The following is a 20,721-nucleotide window of genomic DNA, read 5'->3' as shown; positions in this document are numbered from 1 at the left end:
AAAGGTGCACGGTGTTTCTGTCCTTTCCTGAGGACGCCAACCCCCTCCTGGAAGACGGGGCATCCTCCGGCGGGTCCCCTTGGCCCTCCCCGCGTGGGCCGTGGGCCCAGGCTCCCTCCCGGTGGTCCCCTGCAGCCCGTCAGGTGCTGTGGCCGTCAGGACAGACAGCTCTGTGGTGGCTAATGGGGCTCCTGATGCAGACACCGGACGGCCAGGGTCCTAAGGGAAGCGGCTGCAGGCAGAGGTTCTCCACTATGGTGGGGATAACCCTTGGAAGGGTCACCCTCAGGAAAGCAGGGACCGGACGAAGCCCCGTTCTAAGCCCTCCTTTCCACACACGCCGTATCTGCTCACCTCAAGGGCCCAGGAACTCAAGTCCCTGTCAGGGCACACACAGTAAAGGCCACCTCCTTCAAAGGCCAGACTTCTGTTTGCTTATCTTCCTCCACCCTATGGTCTGGAGCCACCGGGTCCTGATGAACCAGATGTGCGCCCATCTGTGCGCCCGGCCCCCTCACAGGCAGTTGTGCCCGTCCGCCACCAGGAAGGCAGATGGACGGTGCCACCCCTGCCCTGGTGAGTACAGCTAGGCGGTCATGCCGATCCCAGGCAAAACTCACCAAAATTCACCTCATGAATTTATTTTAAGTAAACTGCAAGAACAAGTCACATTTCTCGAGTCGGGGCAAGTTTTCCTTGGTCAGATTTTGGCGACACCGTGTTTCTCCCACGCCCAGAACGGAGACATGGTCATGCCCAATGTGGCAGCAGGGCTCTCGTGGCTCTGACCCCCAGCGCACGCCCCTCCCCACGGTTTCCAGGACTAACCAGGCGTCTGACCTGCTCCTTCTCCTCCTGCCCACCCCTGAGGGGCCTGGTTGTCCATGCTGCCCTCCACCGGCTTCATCAGGAGCCTTCCTGGTCTGTGGTTCTTGCCATTCTGAACTGGCTCTGCTGGGTCCAACTTGGCCTTCCTCCGTTTCCTTTCCTGGCCTCCAGCAAACACAGAGCCCTGGAGGGTACCAGACAGGAGAAGGTGTCTTCAGCCCTCCTCTCTCCTTCGCCTGCGTCCTGCTGGTGGAGCTTCCTGAGTACGGTGTTCCAGAAAGAACAGCCTTAAAGAAGAAGCAGAAAATCACCTCCTGCCTTCACCCAAAGGCTGTGAGAAGCACACTTTGCTGTCTTCGGTGGAAAATTGTCTTTGTTTAGGAAAATGCTGGATGGACCATCTGAGAGTGAGAACAGGCCCCAGAGCTGGGTCTGCAAGGAGATGAGGGAACACGAGGGAGTTCTGTCTAAGAAATGAGGCAGAAGAAGAAATAGGAGCTGCTGAAGCAGCAGGACAGACGGACACGGTCGCCCCAGTGTCTGTCTCCAAGACCAGGGCTGCCTGAGAAGCAATTTTTCGCTGCCTGCTCGCACAGAAACACAACCTCCCCAGACCTGCCGTGGACCCAGACCTCACACAGAAGTTCCTGCGCCCACAGGGATAACAAGCAGGTTTGCAGGAGAATTAATTCAGCAAAAACTCTGAACCACGGCTGACCTCGCGCAGGCCAAGAGCAGTCACCCAAAGTGCCCAGAAGTTGTGGCGCCCTGCAGCCCAGACCCGGACGGGCCCGAGGGAGACTGCACACGCGCAGACGTGCCTACATTCCGTTTTAAAGCGAGTGAAGAGAAACCCACGGCTGAGCACACACTATCCATGCAGTCATGCCTTTTCCCCCTGGGCTAACCGGCTGCCACGGGACTGAAGATGCTTCAGAAACGCCGCAGTGATCCCACATCCTGACGGGACACACGTCGTTTCCAGAGTTTCTGTGAGCCCTACAGGTGACGTCGAGGAGCTGAGGGCATGAGCATTTAATAAGTTTGTTTTTTTTTTAAGATTTTATTTATTTATTTGACAGGTCACAAGTAGGCGGGGGGAGGGGGCAGGCTCCCCGCCCAGCAGAGAGCCCAACGCGGGCCCGATCCCAGCACCCTGGGACCATGACCCGAGCTGAAGGCAGAGGCTTAACCCACTGAGCCACCCAGGCGCCCGCGTTTCATACGTTCTCGATACTGAATGCATAATGACACCGCCAACACCCCCGATTCCCACCTTGCAACTACGGAGTAACTGCACTTCCGGAAACCCTGTGAGCACAGATTTTTAAAAACTTGGGTTTTCTCACTAACGTACCTTATGTTTCCTTGGTCACAAGTGACTGAAAGATATGTTAACACCCACCAGCCGTCGGCTGTCCTGGGCCCCCCACTCCTGTCCCTCCGTCCTTCCCCACAGATCCACCACTGACCCTTCTCTGGGCTTTCTTACCGCTCGCGGCACTACTTCCTCAAAGCTGCTGATGCTCTAAGTGTCCGTCTAAGTAATTCTGCTGTGCAAATCCGCATTTTCATAGAATCCTAGTTACTAACAATGACTCTAAGTGCTACGGGAATCTGACAGCAGAGCCCAGGGCTTTAAGTCTGATCATTAAGTATCAGAGCCATGATCTTCCGGAACTCAAATGTCAGCTCATTTATCTACTCAACCACCACACACCACACACACACCACACATACACACACACACACACCACACACACACCACACACACACGCACACCACACTACACACACACACACCACACACACACGCACACCACACTACACACACACACACGCACACCACACTATACACACACACACCCCACACACACACGCACACCACACCATACACACACACCCCACACACTACACACACACACGCACACCACACTATACACACACCACACACACACACCCACACACCCACACACACCACACACCACACTACACACACACACCACACACAACCACACACACACCACACACACACGCACACCACACTACACACACACACACCACACCCCACACACTACACACACAACCACACACCACACACACACCACACACACTACACACACACACCCCACACACACACACACCACACACACACCACACACACACGCACACCACACTATACACACACACCCCACACACACGCACACCACACCATACACACACACACCCCACACACACCCCCACACACTACACACACACACCACACACACACACACCACACACACACCACACACACACCCCACACACTACACACACACACGCACACCACACTATACACACACCACACACACACACCCCCACACACCCACACACACCACACACACACCACACACACCACACAAACACACACACAACCACACACACACCCACACACACACACCCACACAAACCACACTACACACACCACACACACCCAAACACACACGCACCACACTACATACTATACACACACACACCACACTACACACTACACACACACACTACACACACCACACACACCACACTACACACACTACACACACACACCACACACACACACACCACACTACACACACTACACACACACACCCAAACACACACGCACCACACACACACACTACACACTATACACACCACACACACACACACCACACACACTACACACACCACACTACACACACACACACACACCACACACACACCACACACACTACACACACACACCACACACACCACACATACACACACACACACTTTAAATAAAACAACGAGTTACTTACCGAATCCAAAAAGCACAGGTAAGATCCTGAGCTCTGTGCTATGGCTTGATTTTTAGAATATCCAACTGTTTGAAAAAAGGAAGAGAAAAGTTCTTTTATAATTCGATTTTCAGCAGCTTTCTTTTCCCCAGGATCTAGGGCAATGGCACCACAGGGAGCGAAGAACGCGGTACACGACCAGGTGAGACGAGGTCAGCTTTAGACGGAATGAGCCAACAGAGAACACTGCTCTGTCTTTAGGGGCTGGGACACCGCGAGCCCCTGGGACCAGCGAACAGGCCAGGACCGTTCCCTGGAGGAGAACAGAGTCTGCAACCGTTTACCGAGTATAACACGAAGCTAAGCCGCGGGCAACATTCAGAGAGAAAAAACGCGAAGCGTCCCTGGTGGAAGTGCCGGAGCAGATGCCGGTGGGAATGCGGACGAGAGTCAGGACACGGTGACCGGGGGAGGGGAGCCCGTGTGTGTGACCGGTGGGTACAAGCTCGCTGACCTGGACACCGCGAGCAGTTATCGGAATGCATCTCCCAGGGGCAGCTGCGGTCAGTGCAGCGCTCACCACGTGTGAACACGCACACACTGGGACCCCGCGGCTCCCTCGCTAGGAGCAGGCCCCCCGAACACCCCTGCACGCTCCCCAAGCCATGACGGCCCCTGATGTAGGATGGGAAAGCTGAGGATATACTGTGATGAGGGTGAGCAGACCCGGTTTGCACACGCGTGTGGGTGATGCCCACACAGCATTCAAGGTCACACGGCAGCCAGCTCACCTGGTATCAGGTGGTTCCCTCAGGATGTGGGCAGGGCCGGAAGGGACACGGTCGGCCCTTCATCACGGCGCTGGGGACGCGCTCCGTTCGAGAAGATTAACCGAACCGGCATTTATGATCAGTGCGCTTTTCTGGATGTGTGTTATGTTTCAAGAACACTTTGCCTTCAGAGAAATTACAACCGAGTTGAAAAAAGTTAAGTGACGACCTCTGGCGATCTCTCCTTCTTGGAGAGAAGAGAGTAGCCTGCGTTGTGTTTTCACTTCAGTGCCAAACGAAAGGTGCCAGGAGAGGTATCGGGAGGCTTATGACGACAAGGGGGTGAGAGGGGGTCTGGGGCTGCTCGAGCCTGAGAGAGAGCAGAGGCCCAGTGGTGTGGGGAGCAGCAGGCCGTGGTGGGTAGGGGGGCAGGCCAGCCCCATCTGCTACCTGGTGAGGAGCGGCCATGGGAATTCACACCAAGCCAGCTGTGTCCAGGGGCCAGTTCCAGGCGGTACTCAGAGGGGCTGAGGGGACGGCAGGGGCATGAGGTACATCCCCCCAACACCTGCACCAAGTTAACCAGCCAGTCACGGACTTGGGGCCACAGAGAAAAGCCACACAAAGTAAAACAGATGTGTGCAGACATCAAACAATAAATCCCCCTTGCACACCAGCTCGGGGGACTCGAAGCACGTCTCATTAGTGCCGCTGCCTTAGGCTGCACCGGAGCACGCCTGTTTTTCACGCCAAGGACATGCCCGTCTGCGGCTCCAGTCGGCGGCTTGGAGCCAACTCCAGCACCACTGCCAGTCCCGCTGGGCCAGAGAAGCTGTGCTCGGGTGGCCCAGGCTGTGACCCAGGCCAGTGCCCTTGTCCAGGCTGTTTTCCCACCAGGTAGCAGCTCAGGCTCTAGCATTAACCCTAGCGCTCAGCCCACCTGAATCAGCGAGCACAGTGGCCCCAGGTCCCCCAGAAGCACAGATGTAACAGGCAGGGGCAGGGCCCAGAGATGGACTGAAGCACTGTCCCCACCGCTAGGCACGGCAGGCCCCAGGCGAAGGTCTCACGGGCTCCAAACCGAAGACACACAAAGATGAAATGGGAAGAGACGGCCCATGGTCACATTTAAATGACCAGGATCTGTTTCGAGAGCTGCTTCGTGCAGTCCGATTTCAGAAGGGGAAAAATTGAACCAGAATTTGGATAATGAAGGAAAACGTGTCTCACGAAGGAAGCTGGAATTTCCTCACAATGAGCCTATGTTTGGCAAGGACAAGGAATTTGCTTTAATATTACTGCCTTGAAGAATGTCAGAGGTTTGTGCCAGGGCCTGACGTCCAGGGAGGCTGTCCCTTTGTGACGGAGCCGGTTGTCATGGTCACGGCAAGAAAAGCTCACTCTTGGAGAGAAGAGGGCAGCCTGCGTTGTGTTTTCACTTCAGCAAGCGACCGCATTTTAAAGAAATGTTTTGCTCTGTTATGACGTGAAATAGTAAGAAATGAATCTTAATCCAATTTAAATAACTCAGCACACCTGAGGAAGGAAACCTGTGGATTTATGTATCTAAGAGTTCACATAATTTTTTCTACTTCAGAAAGTATCATTTCAGGAAAACACACTCTTTTGGATGTCATTGAGTTCACTCCATTCTGTGATTGTGGCGCAAGGCCCCCTTCAAAACAACAGTGTGATGGCCTCATTCCTTCACGCAACAACTAATTTTCTTGTTATTGACAACACACGTATGAATGTGATATGACTCAAGTTATATCTAATCTATAAAAAATATTTTACAAGAAACAAAACTTGTGTTTAAAGTGCAGATTAATCAACCAAAGACACACCGTCACCAAAATGCCCTCGACTTCCTTTATGAACTACAGAAGATACAAAACATCTTAAAATTAAAGAATATTTTGGGGCGCCTGGGTGGCTCAGTGGGTAAAGCCTCTGCCTTCGGCTCGGGTCATGATCCCAGGGTCCTGGAATCGAGCCCCGCATCGGGCTCTCTGCTCGGTGGGGAGCCTGCTTCCTTTCCTCTCTCTCTGCCTGCCTCTCTGCCTACTTGTGATCTCTGTCAAATAAATAAATAAAACCTTTAAAAAAATTAAAGAATATTTTAAAATGACCTTCAAACCAGTTTCAGAAACCACAATTTGTTTACACATCTCAGAAGCAAGTTGAAATAGATGTTCAACAATAACTGATTTCTTTCAAGTTTTCTATTTCAAACAATGAAAACAAGAAATAATTTGGGAAAAAGCAGAACATGAGACCACGGGGAAGATCAGGACACCCAGAGTGGGGCAGCTACCCAGCAGCTCCAGTGCTACGCCTTTTCAGCACTGGGCACAGGCACCTGCTGCCCACAAAGGAAACTGAGGCACAGGGAGGTGGAGGGTGGGGCCTGCCGCAGCCTGGCCCCCTGCCGCCCGGTCCTCTGCCCCAGAAGGCAGGGCCACCGAGAGGCAACGCCAAAGAGTGTGGTCTTTTAATATAAACTTAGAAAAAGCTTTCTTTTAAATGACCAATTTTAACAACTATTTCTGGTTTTAAATTTTTTCTAAAATGTGTTTACACTTTCCTGTTCTCCTAAGTAGGACACAGGGTACTGTTTGTGAGGGATGTGATGTGGGGTCAGGGGCACGCTCTGGGAGAGAAGCATCTGCTTTGTCCTGTGAGCTCAGCCACTTAACTCACCGCCACCAGCATCCACCTTCTCCTCTGCCCAGGGACATGGAGACAGAGACTGAGTGCTGGTGGGAAGTGGCGGAAGGTGAAGGCACGGGCGCCGGGAGGACGGGCGCCGGGAGGATAGGCACCTGAGCCGCCCTCGTGGGGCAGCACGCTGCTCTGTGGAGAGCCCATGTGCAGGGAGAGCCAGTGTACGGGGAGGTTAGCCCTGTCTGAGCGTGGGCCCCAAGAGCTCAGGAGGAGACAACTGGGCTCAGATGCCCTCTGTGAACTGAGTAAACCAGCGAGTCCCCACAGGGCCAGGCGCAAACTCTGTGAGTCAGGATCCACCTGACCACCAAAACCAGACAAGAGCAGAGAGTGGAAACAGGATGAAGAGACTTTGAGGGCAAGAAGAGTCTGGGAAAAGTGGACGTCTCTTCTGTCTCACACGTCGCTGGAGAACCTTGCTGAAGCATAAATTATACGCCCACCAGAGAGGAAAGCCAACGCCAGTCTAAACAGGACTCGAGCAGAGCCCATACAGCCCTGGAGAGAGCAGGGGACCCCAAGGGGCCCCAAATCTGCAGCCTGCCCACCCTGAAGTATGAGGAGAGCTACAAGACTCCCTGAGGACCCAGCCCATGAAGGAGGGGGGCTGATGCCGCAGCTCTCCTGAGCTTCTTGCAAAGCTCTGCTTCTCAACCGTGGATACGCCCACCATTTCTCGGGAAGCATCCCCCACCCCAGGGCACAGGCTGCTCCTGGACCGACTACTCCAGCACATCTGGGCTAGGACTTGGGGTCAGGCATCAGGGCTCCCAAAGCTGCACAGGCACTTCTGACAAGCAACCAAAGTTGAGGCCGACCCTTTAAAGGAGGACAGACTCCTCTCACCTGCAGGGGCCTATCCACCAGCTCCAGCGTCATCATCTGGCCTCCCTCCTCCTTCAACCCAGCAGCGAACGTAGGCATGCTAATTTCAAGTCTTACATGAAAACTCTGAAGTGAACCTAAAGAAAGCTCAATATGTTATAGCCAAAGCTAAGAGTACAAAGTTAATCATTCAGTATACAAACTGAGGGTGCATGAAAACTGACTATGGCTTGACGCAGCATTATCAAATTTCAAAATCCAAAACATAAAGAGAAAAACCTTAAACACTTCCAGAAAGGAAACCTTTAAAGAGACTGAAAGAAGATTTCTTATCAAAACCAGAGGACACCAGAAGATAATGAGGCAAGCCTTCAAAATTCTAAGGGAAATGATTCTGAACCTAGAATTCTATATCTAGCCAGACTGTCAACTGAGACTAAATACAAAATGAAGACCTTTCGGACACGTAAAAACCCCAAATATAATTACCATCTACATACCAGATATGGAAAACATACTTTAAGGAGGACTCCAGCAACACAAAAAAGGAACACACAAAATGAAAAATAAATTAAAGAAAAAGAGAAGGGGAAAAACCCAAACAACGGCAGGTGTGTAGAAAGTCAAAGAGTAACGCAGGAGGTCTTTCAAGGCCGCACAGATCCTGACCCTTGGGACGCCCCAGGCACAGCACAAAGCTGGCAGGAGACGGTGGCAGTTCCTGGAGCCGGACGCCCCCCCCGCCCCCGCCCCCGACAGGACCCGGCAAGCAGCGACTGTCAGAATCAACTTCTCAGGAAAGCACCTAAAACAAGTTATAGCACAGCGGAGACTATGCATCCCAGCAGTGTGACTCCCTTTGACCAAACAGAAGCCCTGCCAGGGGGAGGAGAAGTGTATGCGCAACACTTCGTGGCTGAACATTTCCTTGTCCATGTGTGTGCTGGCCAGCACTGCATGAGGTAAGTCAACTAAGAACCAAATGACACTGCTGCTTCTAGGGTGTGGGGCTTCTGTGTCTCACTGTGGACCCTTCTGTGTGCCAGAATTTCTTTTTATCACACACTATTATTAAAAAAATGTTACTACTCAAAGCAGACATCTGTGAGCATAAGCAAATGGGTCTTTTCTGTCACGTACACAGGCCACAGGGCTAGTTTATACGACAGGTGGAGACAAAGGAGACGAAGGGTGCTGAGCGGCTACACAACCGCGGCTTACAAAAGTGCCCCATCGGCAGCCCAAGGCCTCCTGCTCTCATCCCTGAGCCACACATCAAACAAGCACCCAAAAGCTACAGATCAATTTTCCATATGTCCAGAGATTAAAAAATCCTAAGGAAATTGAATAATTTTATCATATAAAAATGTATCATGGCATTGCTGATAGTTCTAACACTTACTATGATAAACATGTGAGGAGAAAAGAAGTATTCGCCTTAACAGATACCTAAGAGACATTTAATAAAATTCCACACTGATCCCTCATTTTCTGAAGGCTTACTAAGTCAGGAACCACAAGTTAACTCAAGACAGGTATCTGTCAGAAAGCAACGGTAAAGACACTTAACACTGAAACTCCAGGAACATTCCCTCTATGTCAGGAACAATTCAAGGATTCAGTAATAGGATTCCATATTGTTCTTCTAGACTTTTTATCCCAATTTAAAAAAATAGGGTAAGTATAAACAAGAAAAAAGGAACAAAACAATAACATCTACTCAGGGTTAGACTGCTTAAATACAAAATCAGAGATAATGTAAGAAACTGAGCTGGAAAAGACAGTGCACACAAACCGGCAGTCCACCCCACTTACCTCATCCTAGCACTAGAAGTGCCTTCGAAACAGAAGAGAGTCGTAAGACTCGGAACACCTCATTTAAAACCACGGGCTCCTCTACAGGAGACAGAAGGAGGCTGTACCCTGGCAACCCAAACAGCACAGTCCAGGGGCTCACTTGGGAAGAACTGTGGGGTTCTGTCCTTCTCTCTAGCCACCACTGTGAGGTGAGCTGACTGCCCATCCCTCCCTCCATTCCTATGAAGCAAAAGAACATCACATTCAAGAGGCACCATCGGCGGGCAGGGGCTGCTCCCACAGTGCAGAAGCCCGGCTGTCTCGAGCCTTCCCTTCTCTTCTCCCCAGCCACTCTGAAGAGGGAAGGGACTGCAGGAACAAAGGAAGATGGAAAGGTGGGAAGAAGGGAGCAAGGAGAGAAAGAGAAAGAGCAGGGGGACAGAAGCCACCCGGGAAGGTGACCTGAGGGACAAGCTCCCCTGTCTGGGAGGGGAGCTGGGGGCAGCAGACGGGACTAAGGAAAGGCTGTGTGTCTAGTGAGGGCATTTCTTCAATGCACTGTCCACCAGCCCACACGTGCCAGATGCAGACACACTAATGCCAAAGGAACGCATCACACCCCAGAAATGTGCAAGATCCTTCGGGCAGAAAGAAAATGACAGCAAAGGAAAATCTGGATCTAGACAAGTAAGTGACGAGCACTGGAAACAGCAGCCACATGGGTGTTCACGTGATTCTCCTCCTTACTGCGTCCGTCTCTCTAGAGTTAACGCTGGGCTCCCGGGGGGCTCACAACACAGGACAAGAGCAGCGTCGAGAGCGCAGGGGAGAATCACTGTCATAGAACCCTCACACGACACGCAATGATACAGGTGGGCATTTGGAAGGCTGAGACCCCTGAAATAGCAAAACGGAGAATTCGAGCGACTAAGTCAATAGGGATAAAACAGAGCCATCGAGGATCTTGACTGGAGTTAGGCTTCAGGAATGACAGTTCACAGAGTCCCCCAGTTTGCCTGAACTGTCCAGACAGAAGCTGGTGGACATCATAAAAAAACCACCACTTCCAAGGATATACAGAAATTGAAGAAATATTCACTGAAGAAAAAGACTAAATCTCAGGAAGAACAGTGAGAGTCTGTGGTACTTGATCCAAGACCTGCTGCATCCCTACCCCTCCCCATGGTGTGGGTACCGCACTCTCCTGGGGGCCACAGGACATCAGCACTTCTCATTCTGCCGGCAAGCACCTGGTGCTGACGCTGAGGTCCAGGCATGCGAGACTGAAAAGCAGGGCCTCCTTCTACCCAGCCCCCATGTTGGCACAGGAGTGTTGTCTACCCCTGATGCGGTATCACCAAGAAGGGGTTCCTGCCCACTCCCCACGCGCTTTGCGATAGGGTGTGGGGAAGTCTATGGGTTATGGCACTCAAGCTCTGGTGGGAGGCAGCTGCTAGAGGGGATGGGAAACGTGGCTGAACTGGCTTCTCAGTGTGGTCAAGGCCACGGGGCAATGGGGTAACACAGTCAAAGCACTTGAACAGAAGAGCTGTTAACCAAGAATCCTATATCCAGAGAAATTATTTTTCAAAAATAAGAAGAAATGAAGACATTCCCAGATAAACAAAAACTGAGAGAATTTCTAGCTCATCTGCCTTACAAAAAATACAAAATGAAGGGGCGCCTGGGTGGCTCAGTGGGTTAATGCCTCTGCCTTCAGCTCAAGTCATGATCTCAGGGTCCTGGGATTGAGCCCCGCATAGGGCTCCCTACTCAGCAGGGAGCCTGCTTACTCCTCTCTCTCTCTTGCTCGCTCGCTCTCTCTGACTGCTTGTGATCTCTCTCTGTCAAATTAAAAAAAAAAAAACACACAAAAGGAAGTTCTCTGGGCTAAAAAGATTGACCCCAAGGAATTCCAAGGAGTACTTCAAATCCATTATGAAAACAAAAACAAAAACAACAAAGGTAATTAGTAATTATAAAAGACAATATAAATACACCTTTCTCCTTCCCTCTTTTAACTGATTTACAAAGGAATTGTATAAAACAATATGTAGGTAATGTATGGTTAGCTCTATAACATACAGAAATTCTTTATCTGGCAAAATAATCTTTCAAAAATGAAGCAGAAATGAAAACATGCCCAGAAAAACAAGAGCTGAGGGGCTCTCCCCTAGCAGGCCCGCCCTTATGAGAGACGCTAACGGAGCTCTGCCGGCTACAACCAAGCTGCACTGGACGAGAACCTGAAACCACACAAAGGAGTAACAGACGATAATAAACTTTACTACATGGTTAATATAAAAGCCAGTGTTTTTCTCTTTTTTACCTTGAATTTTCCTATCTGACTTAAGAGACAAATACATTGAGCAATGATTATAAATCTACCTCAATGGGCACATGATATCCCCGTGAACGGTGACAACAACTTGAAGTGGGAGGTACAGAACTGTGGGGGACATAGCCCTGGACAGTACTGAAGCTAAATTGGTGTTAATTCAAACTAGGTTGTTGTAAACTTAATATATTAACTGTCATCCCCACAGGAAGCACTAAGAACATAACTTACAAGTACAAGCAATAGGAAACCAGAGGGGAATCAAAATGGCACGCTACTAGAAATAATCAACCGAGCACAAAAGGAAGCACTAAAGGAGGGCTATGGAACAGAAAAAGACATAAAATGTACAGATAAAAACAAGATGGTAAAAGGTCGCCTTTGTCACTAATTACTTTAAATGTAAATGGATTAAATACTCCAATTAAAGGGCAAAGATTGGGAGAATGGATTTTAAAAACACATGATCCATTTAAATACTGTCTGTAAGAGATTCACTTTAGATACAAACCAGAGCAGAGTTAAAAGTGAAAGGATGCAGGGGCGCCTGGGTGGCTCAGTGGGTAAAGCCTCTGCCTTCGGCTCGGGTCATGATCTCAGGGTCCTGGGATCGAACCCCACATCGGGCTCTCTGATCGGCAGGGAGCCTGCTTCCTCCTCTCTCTCTCTGTCTGCCTCTCTGCCAGCTTGTGATCTCTATCAAATAAATAAAAATCTTAAAAAAAAAAAAAAAGTGAAAGGATGGAAAAATATATTCCATTCAACTAGTGACCCAAAGAGTACAGGACTGGTTGGTCATTCTGATAGCAGGCAAAAATAAACCCTAAGTCAAAAGCTGTTACTAGAAACAAAGGACATTCTATATTGATAAAAGGGTCAGTCAAGAAGACATAACAATTATAAAACTACACACACCTAACAAGAGAGCCCCAAAGTAAGTGAAGCAAAAACTGACAGAATGGAAGAGAGAAAAAGACAGTTTTGGGGAACCTGGCTCAGTGGTTAAGCGTCTGCCCTCGGCACAGGTCACAATCCCAGAGTTCTGGGATGGAGCCTTGTGTTGGGTTCCCTGTTCAGTAGGGAGTCTGCTTCTCTCTCTCTCTCCACCCCACTGTGCTCTTTCTCACTATCTCTCTTTCTCAAATGGATGAATTCTTTTTTTAAAGGCAGTTTTACTATAATAGTTGAAGACTTCAACACCCCACTTTCAATAATGGATGGATCATCTAGACAGAAGAGCAGTAAGGTAACAGAAAACTGAACATTATAAACCAGCAGACCTGATGGACACAGACAGATGTTCCATGCAACAGTGGAATATCCTTAGACATATTCTTAGAATATGTTTAGATATTCTTAGAGATATAGTCCTAGAGATAAGTGAAAAAGGAAGCACAACACACCAAAACTTATGGAATGCAAAAACAGCAATGCTCAGAGAGAAATTGATAGCTATGAATGCCTTCATAAAAGAGATCTCAAATCACTAACCTAATTTTACACGCTAAGAAGCTAAAAAAGAAGAGCAAACTAAACACACAGCTAGCAAAGGAAGAAAATAATAAAGATCAGATGAGAAATAAATGAAATAGAAAGTAAAAAAAAAAGGCGGTGGGAGAGGAAGGGGAAAATCAACGAAACCAAATGTTGGTCCTTTGAAAAGATCAACAAAATTGGCAAAGCTTTCAGCCAGACCAAGAAAAGAGAGAACTCAAAGTACTAAATCCAAAATGAAAGTGGGTACCTTACTAATGACTAACAGAAATTTAAAAGGATTCTAAGAAAATACTACAAACAACTGTGTGCCAACCAATTAAATAACCTACATGAAAGGGACAATTTGAAGAAATACATAAACTACCAAATCTAAATCAAAAGGAAATATAAAATCTGAACATACCTATAACAAATAAGTAGACTGAATAATGCATCAAAACCCTCCAACAAAAGGACCACCACGGTGGCTCAGTCAGTTAAGCATCTGCCTTTGACTCAGGTCATGATCCCAAGGTCCTGGGGATTTCTCAGTTTGAATTAACACTGCACTGGGCTACACTGGGCTACCTACTTGGTGGGGAGCCTACTTCTCTCCCTTTCCCTCTGCCTCTCCCCTGCTTGTGTTCCCTCTCTCGCTGTCTCTCTGTCAAGTAAATAAAATAAATCTTTAGGAAAAACAAAAATCAAATTTAAAAAACCTTCCAACCAGATGGCTTCACTGATGAATTTTATCAAACATTTAGAGAAGGAAACACTTAACTCATTCGGTGAGGCCAGCATAGCCAAAGACATGACAGGACCACAGGACTCTACAATTTGACAGGTAACTGTGTGGCACAGGAATAAAGCTGTTATATTAAATGTAACTAATGTGAACACCCAATTAAAAGGTGAAGATTGTCAGACTGGATTTGTTGTCTACAAGAGTCTGTGGGGAGGGGCTACCCCCCTTTAAAGGAGGTACCCTTCAACAAATGGGTTAAAGTTTAAGGAGACAGAAAACATATATTAACACTAGTCAAAATAGAGCCAGAGCAGTTAAATTAATATCAAACAATATAGATTTCAGAAGAAAGAAAATCAGCAAAATCAAGATGGTCACTTCATACTGCTGGAAGGTCAATTCCTCCTAACAACCCTAAATGTTAACAGAGTTTCAAAATATTGTTAATCCAAACTGAGAAAACTACAGAGAGGAATAGGCAAAGGGACAGAGTTAAAGATTTCAATGCTTCCTTTCAATAACTGACAGAACAAGTCAACCCCAAATCAGCAACATGGTAGATTTAAACAAGACTGTCCTCGGCTTGATCTGATTCACATTTATGGAAATCTCCATCCAACACCATCAGCTACACAACGTCCCCAAGTGCACATGGGACATTTGCCAAGATAGGCCACACATTCAAGACAAAGTATGTTCTCTTAGTACAGAGGAGTTACATGAGAAATTAATACAGAAAATATCTGGAAAACCTCTCAAATATTTGGAAACTAAATAAGATACTTGTAAATAATCCATAAAGAAGTCAAAAGAAAATTAGAAGGTGTCCTGAAACAGAATGAAAACGAAAAGAACATATCAATGTTCCTAAACTGATAGTAAGAGGTGAAAAGGGAAACTTATATCAAGAAACGCCTATATTAGACAAGAAGAAAGGTCTCAAATCAATGACCTCAGCTTCCACCTTAAGAATGAGGAAAAGAACAGGGACGCCTGGCTGACTCGTCCGTTGAGCAACAAACTCTTAGTTTCAGCTCAGGTCCTGATCTCAGGGTCACTGGGTCTCTGCTTGAGATTCTCTCTTCCTCTGCCCTTACACCCCACTGCTCTCGCCTCACCCCTCACTTGAATGTGCTCATGTGTGTGCTCTCCCTCTAAGATAAATAAATCAGTAAGATCTTAGAAAAAAAAAAAAAAGAATTAGGAAAAGAACAAATTAAACCCAAAGTAAGCAGAAGAAAGAAAATACAGATCAGAGTGGAAACAGAAAACAAAATAGAAAATATATATATATATAGAAAATCACTGAAACCAAAAGCTAGTTCTTAATAAGATTTTTAAAAAAGTTGATCAAAAAGAAATCTAATGTCCCAAGGAAATAATTTTAAGAAGTAGAGGTAATCAATAATATGATCAATCACACTAAAAATAAAACACCCAACAGCTTTAATAGGCTGAGTAAGTGTAAAGTACGCACGGTGATCTCATACAAACTCTTAACAGAGAATAAGAAATTTAGGTGTTCCACCTTAATAAGTGATAAACTTTATTATTCAGGATACTCTTTACCAGGATTTGAAAACGAAATTATTATGAAAGTTAAGAAAAGAAAATCTTATTTGGAGCAGAGTCAAGAGGCCGGCAGGGGGCCTGCTGTGGCCAGCCCTGGTTATCAATTACAGACCCAACAGGAAGAGAAGCACCTTGCAGGTGGGTACCACTTCACTAACCCAGTTCCTGGACTGAAGGTTTCCCACTGCCCCGGCAACAGCCCAGCCAATGAGAGACGGCCACCGTCCAGCCAATGAGAAGCCACTATACTCCCAGCTCCCGGTTCCCTCCAATGGACTTTCTGTTTACAACCGCCCCCCCCCCCCCTATAAAAAGAGACTGCGGCGCTCAACGTCTGCACCTGCCTGGGGTTCCGGCACCTGCCTGGGGTTCCGGCACCTGCCTGGGGTTCCGGCACCTGCCTGGGGTTCCGGCCGGGAGCCGTGCGGCCTGGGGACTCTGCTCACCCCCGAGCACCGCCTCTCTGCTGGTGGAAGAGCCCGAGGTGGTGTGTAAGTCCACAGGCCACGAGAAGGTGTCCTCACCGTTGACTGCTAGACCGCCCGGTCACTCACCTCCTCGGGGTGCAGGAGAGTCGTGCCCTCCGATGACCACGGAGATCCCCGAGTCTTCCAGCCGCCCCTTCCATCTCTCAATGATGGCCGCAGACTGATCCTGGAAGCACGAGGAGCTCGCTCGGAACAGCCCGGAGGGACGCGCGCAAGGCCGCGTTCCCACCGGGAAGGCGGGCACTACCTGACTGGCGTCGTTGAAGACCGAGAGCTCCATGGAGCCTTGGAAGTCCTGCTGCAGGACGGACCGCAAGCACTCGTCCAGCCAGGGCTCGGCGTTGTGCACCGGGAGGATGACCGACTGCGAGCCAAAAGACACGGGTTAGCGCGCCCCGGGACCGTCAGACCGTCCGCTCGGCGGTCGTGTGCCTCCCGGCCCCCGCGGGCTTCCCGAGGCCGAGGCCGGACTCACCTGAGAGCCCGCAGGGAGGCCGCAGGGAGAGAGGGCGCCCGCCCCCCGCCGGCTCCCCGAGACTGAGCAGACCAGGTCTCCCCGCACTGGTCTGTGGGGCACTTCGGAGAGACACCGGGAGTCTGAGAGGCGCCCGCTCCTTCGCGACCCCACAGCGCAGCCAGTGTTTGCCCATCACTGGTCGGCAGCATCGTCTTGGGAGACGAGCGTCCGCAGGTCTCCCTGCCCCGCCTGAGAATAACCTCCCGGTCCCTCTCTCGGCGGACGAGCTTTTTCGGGAAACAGCGACGTCAGAGACGCCGCACGCACCTCGATCCTCCCGCAGGCTAGTGAAGAGCGGCGGGTGCGGGGACGACGCCGTGACCCCGACCCCTCGGCCCTTCCGCCCTCGTCGCCCGGGGGTCTGCTGCGGGGGCCTCCCGCGGCCGCGACCAGACACACGCGTGGGAAGTGAGCGGGCCAAGCCGGGCAGCCCGACCGCCGGCAGCGGGCGGCGGGCGGACGCGGGTCCTCGGACACGGACGCCGGGACCCCCAGCCCGGAGCCCGCGCCCGGCCGCGGTGGCACGAGGCCACGCACGGACACGCGTGTGTGCAGCGTCCACGGGGAACGTGCGCAGGTCGCGGAGCACCGAGCCCGAATGCGGTGTGGACAAGCTCGAACACCGGACGTGCAACTCCGTTAAGCCCTCGACTCCGGGCCTCCGACTCAGCTGCCCCTTCCCGGATTTGTGGGACCGGAGAAGCGGTCCCCTGCCGCATTCACGTGCGCATTTTTAAAGGAAACACTGTTCTTAAAAGGAAAAGGAGGGAGTGTTTCACTGTCCTCCAATCTGCCGCGTAAAACACGTCAAGCCCCACGGTGGGCTTCATCGGCTTCCCGGGCTGCGGCCCCTTCGGGCGGAGACCCTCCTGAGCAGGCCTTCGGGAAGGCTGACCCTCCGCAAGGAGGGAGCGGGGGAGGGAGGACGCGAGGGGAGAGAGAAGGGAAGGGGCGGGGAAGGGGCGGGCGGGGGGTGGGGGGAAGAGGAGAGGGAGGGAGAGAAGGGAAGGGGCGGGGAGGGGGGGAGAGAAGGGGAGGGGGCGGGGGAGAGGGGGGCGGAAGCGGCCCCCGCGGCCCGGCCACCTACCACGTGGGGCGCAGCGGCGGCAGCGGCGGGGTCCCCCCGGGCCCGCATGGCCACGCGCTCCGGCAGCCGCCCCGCCCTCGGAGCCTCCGGCGCTCCACCGCCCACATCGGCCTGCGGAGCGTGCGCAGAAAGCTCCGCGAGAGGCGGGGGCCGAGGCTGGGGCGCATCCTATTGGTGCGGAGAGCTATCGATCGGCGGGGAGTAGAGAGGAGCAGCCTAGAGAGGTCGGAAGCCCGAGGTGGGTGGGGAGCACTGCGCGGACCCGGGGAGGGGGCGGGCCTGGAGGGAGGGGTGGGGGAGGGGTGGGTCAGTGGGAAGGAGGTCGGGGGGCTGGGTGCACGGAAAGGGGCAGGCGCAGGGGAGGGGGCGGGTTAGCGGGGAAGGGGGAGGTGCGAACCCGTGGGGAGGGATGGAGCGAGGGGCGGGGCGGGGGGGTGGGGGAGGGCCCAGGTCGGGGTAGAGGGGGTTGGGAGGAGGAAGGGTTAGAGGAGCGGGCACAGAGAGAGGGAGGACAGGTGAGGGGGGAGTGACGGCAGGGCAGGGGGCGGGCCCGTGGGGAGGGCAGGGAGGCAAGGGGGATATCAGGTAGATGTTAGTGGAGGGCAGGGCAGGGCAGGGGGACTGGGGGAGGGGAAGGGTTGGGGCAGGGGGCGCTGCGCGCCAGGGGTCCAGACAACGGCGGCATCTTGTGCTCTGGAGGCTGGGCAGCCCCTGTGTCCCTCCACCCTCCTCTTTACTCTGGCCCTTGGCCTCCAGCCCTGCTGCTCTCACCTGAAGGAGTGAATCCCTCCGAGGTCCTCAGTGAAATGAAATGTTATAAAAATACTGAGGTCGTGGAGAAGGTGGGCTTTGTACCAGAGAACCGCGCTTTACAGTTGGTTACACCTGAAAATCCAAACCAGATGACCTTTCGCATAACCGTTTTTAAAAGAAGGCAAGCAGGTGACATGTCCTCTGATTGACGCGACAGTGGACAAGGAGAAACCTGGCAGGGGGGTGGGGTGGACAAGGACACCTGAGCTGTCCCAGCAAGGAAGGGGTGCAGGGGGCAGGGGCCTGGCTGTGCCCCTGGCTGGTATCAGCCCCTCCTGTCTGCGTCCCCGGCAGGAGAAGGGCTGCCCCCTGCCCGGGGCTCTGGGGCTGCGGTGTGGGTGCCTTAGAACACCTTCCCACAGGTGCCCCCTCCAGCTGTGCTCAGTAGAGGCTCTCACTCTCTTACCGGGTGGGGTCCCCTCAGCTGTGAGAACGTCTGCCCCTCCTGGTGGGACCGGCCCCTGGGGGCCCACTGAGTCCTGCCTGGAGCTGGTAGACGGGCCAGCACACTCTCCCCACCTGGGCTGTGTCCCAGCGGATGTCAATCAATGAGCAGGGTTGGAGCCCGGAACTAGGATTAAATGTGGGTGGTTCCGCACACTAACAGTGCGAGCACGGCCACACTTGTGCCATAGGTTTTTTAAGCATCACTTCAAATGTAGTTTTTCCTTAACCTGCGTCTGTATTTGCAAAGCCTGTTGTAAAGGTTGAAACTCTTAGGTCAGATGAGTGAAGATGCCACCTTGTTACGGTGGGACAAAGGCAGTCTGGGAATTTGTTCCCAAGGACCTAATGTTCTCCAAAGGTTGGCATATTGGGAATAGTTGATTTTAAGCAAGTAGGTAAGAAGTCTCATGGCAGCTACCGGAACACCCGTGGGCTTAGAGCCAGCACCTCCTCCGTGTGTGTGGGAGGAAGAGGTGGGGGGCCACACCGGGTGCCTCACGCCTCCACAGAACGTGGTATCGAGCTCGGCTTGGCTGCCCCGTCTTGCTTCCTGCACCTCTCTTGCTGCCAGAAACTTGGTTTTTACTGCCTTTCGGGTCATCAGAGTTTGGCTATTATCTGCCTTTTGCAGACAGAGTGCCGGGAGGCACTTCAGAAATGCAGAGTTGAGGCTGGGGGAAGGCCAGAGACAAGTCCCTTCACAGGTGAGAAGATTCTCAACAGAGAGACCAGGCCCTGGGGACTGACCCCTGCCTGCACCAGAGGGACAGAGGGAGGACTCAGGGGGACTGAAAATATGAATGAAGTCACAGGGCATGTAAGGGGAGGCACCGAAAACTCCGGCTGTGGGTGCGTGGAATGACCTTTCTGTTACAGTTGCGACTTGTGCAGACTAAAGGGTGGGTTCCGGTTGTATTCAGAAGACCTGGCACCAGTTTCGAGGGCTTTCAAATTTAAAAACTGCCCAACAGGGACTTAAGATGCTGGTGTTGGGGCCAAGATGCAGTGAGGTCTGGGTGCTGGGCCCCAGACCCATAGTGAGACTTCCTTGAGGGCGACAGGGAGGGGTGAGTTCGAGCTCCAACAACAGCCGGGCATCCCCAAGAGCCAGCTCTGCAAGACCTGTGGACGTGCTTCGCAGGTTTCCTGGCAGGATGAACCCCAGCAGAGCTCCAGCTCCACCTGCCAGGACAGTGGGGCGGCCAGGAGGCCAGGAAGAGCCAGGCACAGAGGAGGGCAGTGTGCTTGGCCTCCAGGGGACGGGCTGCCACGGTGGCCAGAGCCCTGGAGAGTCAACATGTTTTCAGGGGAGCAGCCAGCTGCCTGGCCATGTGTGGCCAGAGCTGGAACGGTCTCGTCTCATGTTTTGAGGTGGCTGGGGAACTCACCATGTTAGTTTAATGGCTCACCAAGGAGCGGCAGCCAGTCTCTAAACAAAGTAACCTGTGGGACGGAGGCCTGGTGTGGACGTGAGCATGTCAGTTCCATTTTCAG

The 20,721-nt window shown here is 51.8% G+C and overlaps 1 protein-coding gene across 1 annotated transcript in view; it reads right to left on the bottom strand.

The window, feature by feature from the left end:
* B3GNTL1 (UDP-GlcNAc:betaGal beta-1,3-N-acetylglucosaminyltransferase like 1) overlaps positions 1-18,078 on the bottom strand; it is an 80,466-nt gene extending 62,388 nt beyond the window's left edge. Inside the window, exons 1-4 of the mRNA XM_032870307.1 lie at positions 17,968-18,078; positions 16,611-16,727; positions 16,430-16,529; positions 3,647-3,711 (exon numbers count right to left, since the gene is read on the bottom strand). Coding sequence (XP_032726198.1) covers positions 3,647-3,711; positions 16,430-16,529; positions 16,611-16,727; positions 17,968-18,015 — 330 coding nt within the window. The 5' untranslated portion in view covers positions 18,016-18,078. The remainder of the gene's footprint in view (positions 1-3,646; positions 3,712-16,429; positions 16,530-16,610; positions 16,728-17,967) is intronic.
* Between the last annotated feature and the right edge of the window lie 2,643 nt (positions 18,079-20,721).

This window comes from Lontra canadensis, unplaced genomic scaffold (assembly GCF_010015895.1).
Source record: "Lontra canadensis isolate GAN:19392208 unplaced genomic scaffold, GSC_riverotter_1.0 scaffold41, whole genome shotgun sequence".
Taxonomy (NCBI): domain Eukaryota; kingdom Metazoa; phylum Chordata; class Mammalia; order Carnivora; family Mustelidae; genus Lontra; species Lontra canadensis.
This window is presented reverse-complemented; position numbering and strand designations above follow the sequence as displayed.